Source organism: Gavialis gangeticus, unplaced genomic scaffold (genome assembly GCF_001723915.1).
Source record: "Gavialis gangeticus isolate Ggan-Ray unplaced genomic scaffold, GavGan_comp1, whole genome shotgun sequence".
Lineage (NCBI taxonomy): Eukaryota > Metazoa > Chordata > Crocodylia > Gavialidae > Gavialis > Gavialis gangeticus.
In genome coordinates, this window is record NW_017729001.1 from 30,380,143 (window position 1) to 30,382,023 (window position 1,881).

Sequence of the window (1,881 nt, forward strand, 5' to 3'; positions counted from 1 at the left end):
TAGGAATTCATAGTATTAAAAACTTTCTGACCTGCTGTGGTCTTTCTATTTGAAAGCTCTGGGTTTATCTTGCACATTGTGCTTGGACAGCTAAGTGTGTGGCACCCCATAGCACCCTTGCCACACACGCACACCTCTTCCTTCCTAACATGACACCTACTACAGCGGTGGTTCTCAACCTTTCTGGACTCAAGGCCCCTCTCCACCACTTTTGTGAATGAAGTAGCACAGATTACACACTTGCCTCCTTGCAGAGAGGCTGGGCAGTGATGACAGGGGATTATCCAGGCAGGGACAAGCCTGAGCCTGCACTTATCTGCTTAGTTTCACCGCTTCTCTCCTCAAAGCACCCTTCAAAAGTTCTGGTAGTGCCTCCGGGTGCCCCTGGTTGAAAAATCACAGTGCTAGGGGATAGGAGAAAGGTGAATGAAACTGAGCCATCCAGTTTCACCCTCCTGAGCAAAACAACCAAAACAGACCAAATCCAAAAAGGAAAACACGGCCAAGGATCAGAATAAGAGGAATAAAAGAAAAGGCCGTCCATTAAGTGCACTATCACTCTCATCATGGGGCCATGAGTTCAGGGGCTGCAGGTACAGCAACCCCCAGCACTGCAGATGAATGCATCAGAGAGAGGAAGGCTCTGGGTAAAACCGATATCTTTTATTAGATCAACTCAAATAGTTGGAAAAATTCTTCTTTGCAAGTGTTCAGGTATAAATACCCTTTCATCAGGCTGAGGAAGCATCTGCAGTTGGTGTGCACTCTTCCTGGATGGAATGAATAGAGAGAGGATTTCCAAGGCTCCTGCTACACATTACATATATTGCGCAATAAACCCAGACAGGCCACCTGTGCAAAATAATGATCACGCCATAAAAAAGGATTCTCCAGCTCTCAAAAAAGCCAGCCAGCTACGAAGCCAGGGCTTGAAAACGTGGAACAACTCTGTGGCCCCTGCTACAAATTAGGCAGACTACACAATTAACTGGTTAATTGCACAAGAAACTTAAGCTGGCCACACATACAAAGCAAGACGGCCAACTAGTGCGAAGGAATTATCACACCATTCACTGGTGAATCCCACAATACATTCACACCAGCCACACGTGCCGAGTGATGATCATGCAACTGACTGGTGAAGGGTGCCAATAAATTCACACCAGCCACCCACATGAAGTCACGATCGCACAATTCACTGGTGTGGCGCACAATAAATTCAGCCCAGCCCCCACACACAGTTGCGATCACACAATGACTGGTAAAACACGCAATAAATTCAGGCTGACCACCCATGTGAAGGCGCAATCACACCATTCACTGACAATTCGTACAGCAAATTCATACCAGCCATCTGTGCAAAGTCACATTTGCACAACTGCCTGGTGAACTGCACAATAAACTCCCACCAGCCACCCATGTGAAATCACACGCACACAACCAACTAGTGAAGGATGCAATAAATGCAGCTGCCCCCCCATGAGAAGTCATGACTGAACAATTCAGTGCCAAATCGCGCAATAAATGCAGCTGGAGCCCCCGTGCAAAGGCAGGATAGCACGACTCTCCGGTGAACTGTGCCCCTGGCCACTTGTGCCAAGTCACCATCGCTCCAAGGACTGGAGTGCAATAAATGCGCACCAGGGAACCGCGCCATAAAGGGGCCCGATCCCGCTCGGGAGGACTCTCCAGCCCCACAGGGAAGGCGCTGCCCCTCTCCCCCACCCCAAGGCAGGGGCCGCCCCGTCCCTGAGGGGGAGACCAGGTCCGTTCAGCGGGGGGGGGGGGAGAGGCGGAGAGCTGGGGGGAGGGGCCCGGGTCCCGCCTCCTGCCTCACCTCCGCGATGTCATCTTCCCGCGGCTCGGGCCCGCCACAGGGCC

General features: G+C 51.3%; 1 protein-coding gene across 1 annotated transcript in view; it reads right to left on the reverse strand.

Annotated features, from left to right (window-relative positions):
- The window catches only part of PTPN11 (protein tyrosine phosphatase, non-receptor type 11), a 49,616-nt gene that overhangs the window by 47,268 nt on the left and 467 nt on the right, over positions 1-1,881 (reverse strand). Inside the window, exon 2 of the mRNA XM_019507215.1 lies at positions 1,838-1,881. This exon is cut by the window's right edge and continues 1 nt beyond it. Coding sequence (XP_019362760.1) covers positions 1,838-1,851 — 14 coding nt within the window. The 5' untranslated portion in view covers positions 1,852-1,881. The remainder of the gene's footprint in view (positions 1-1,837) is intronic.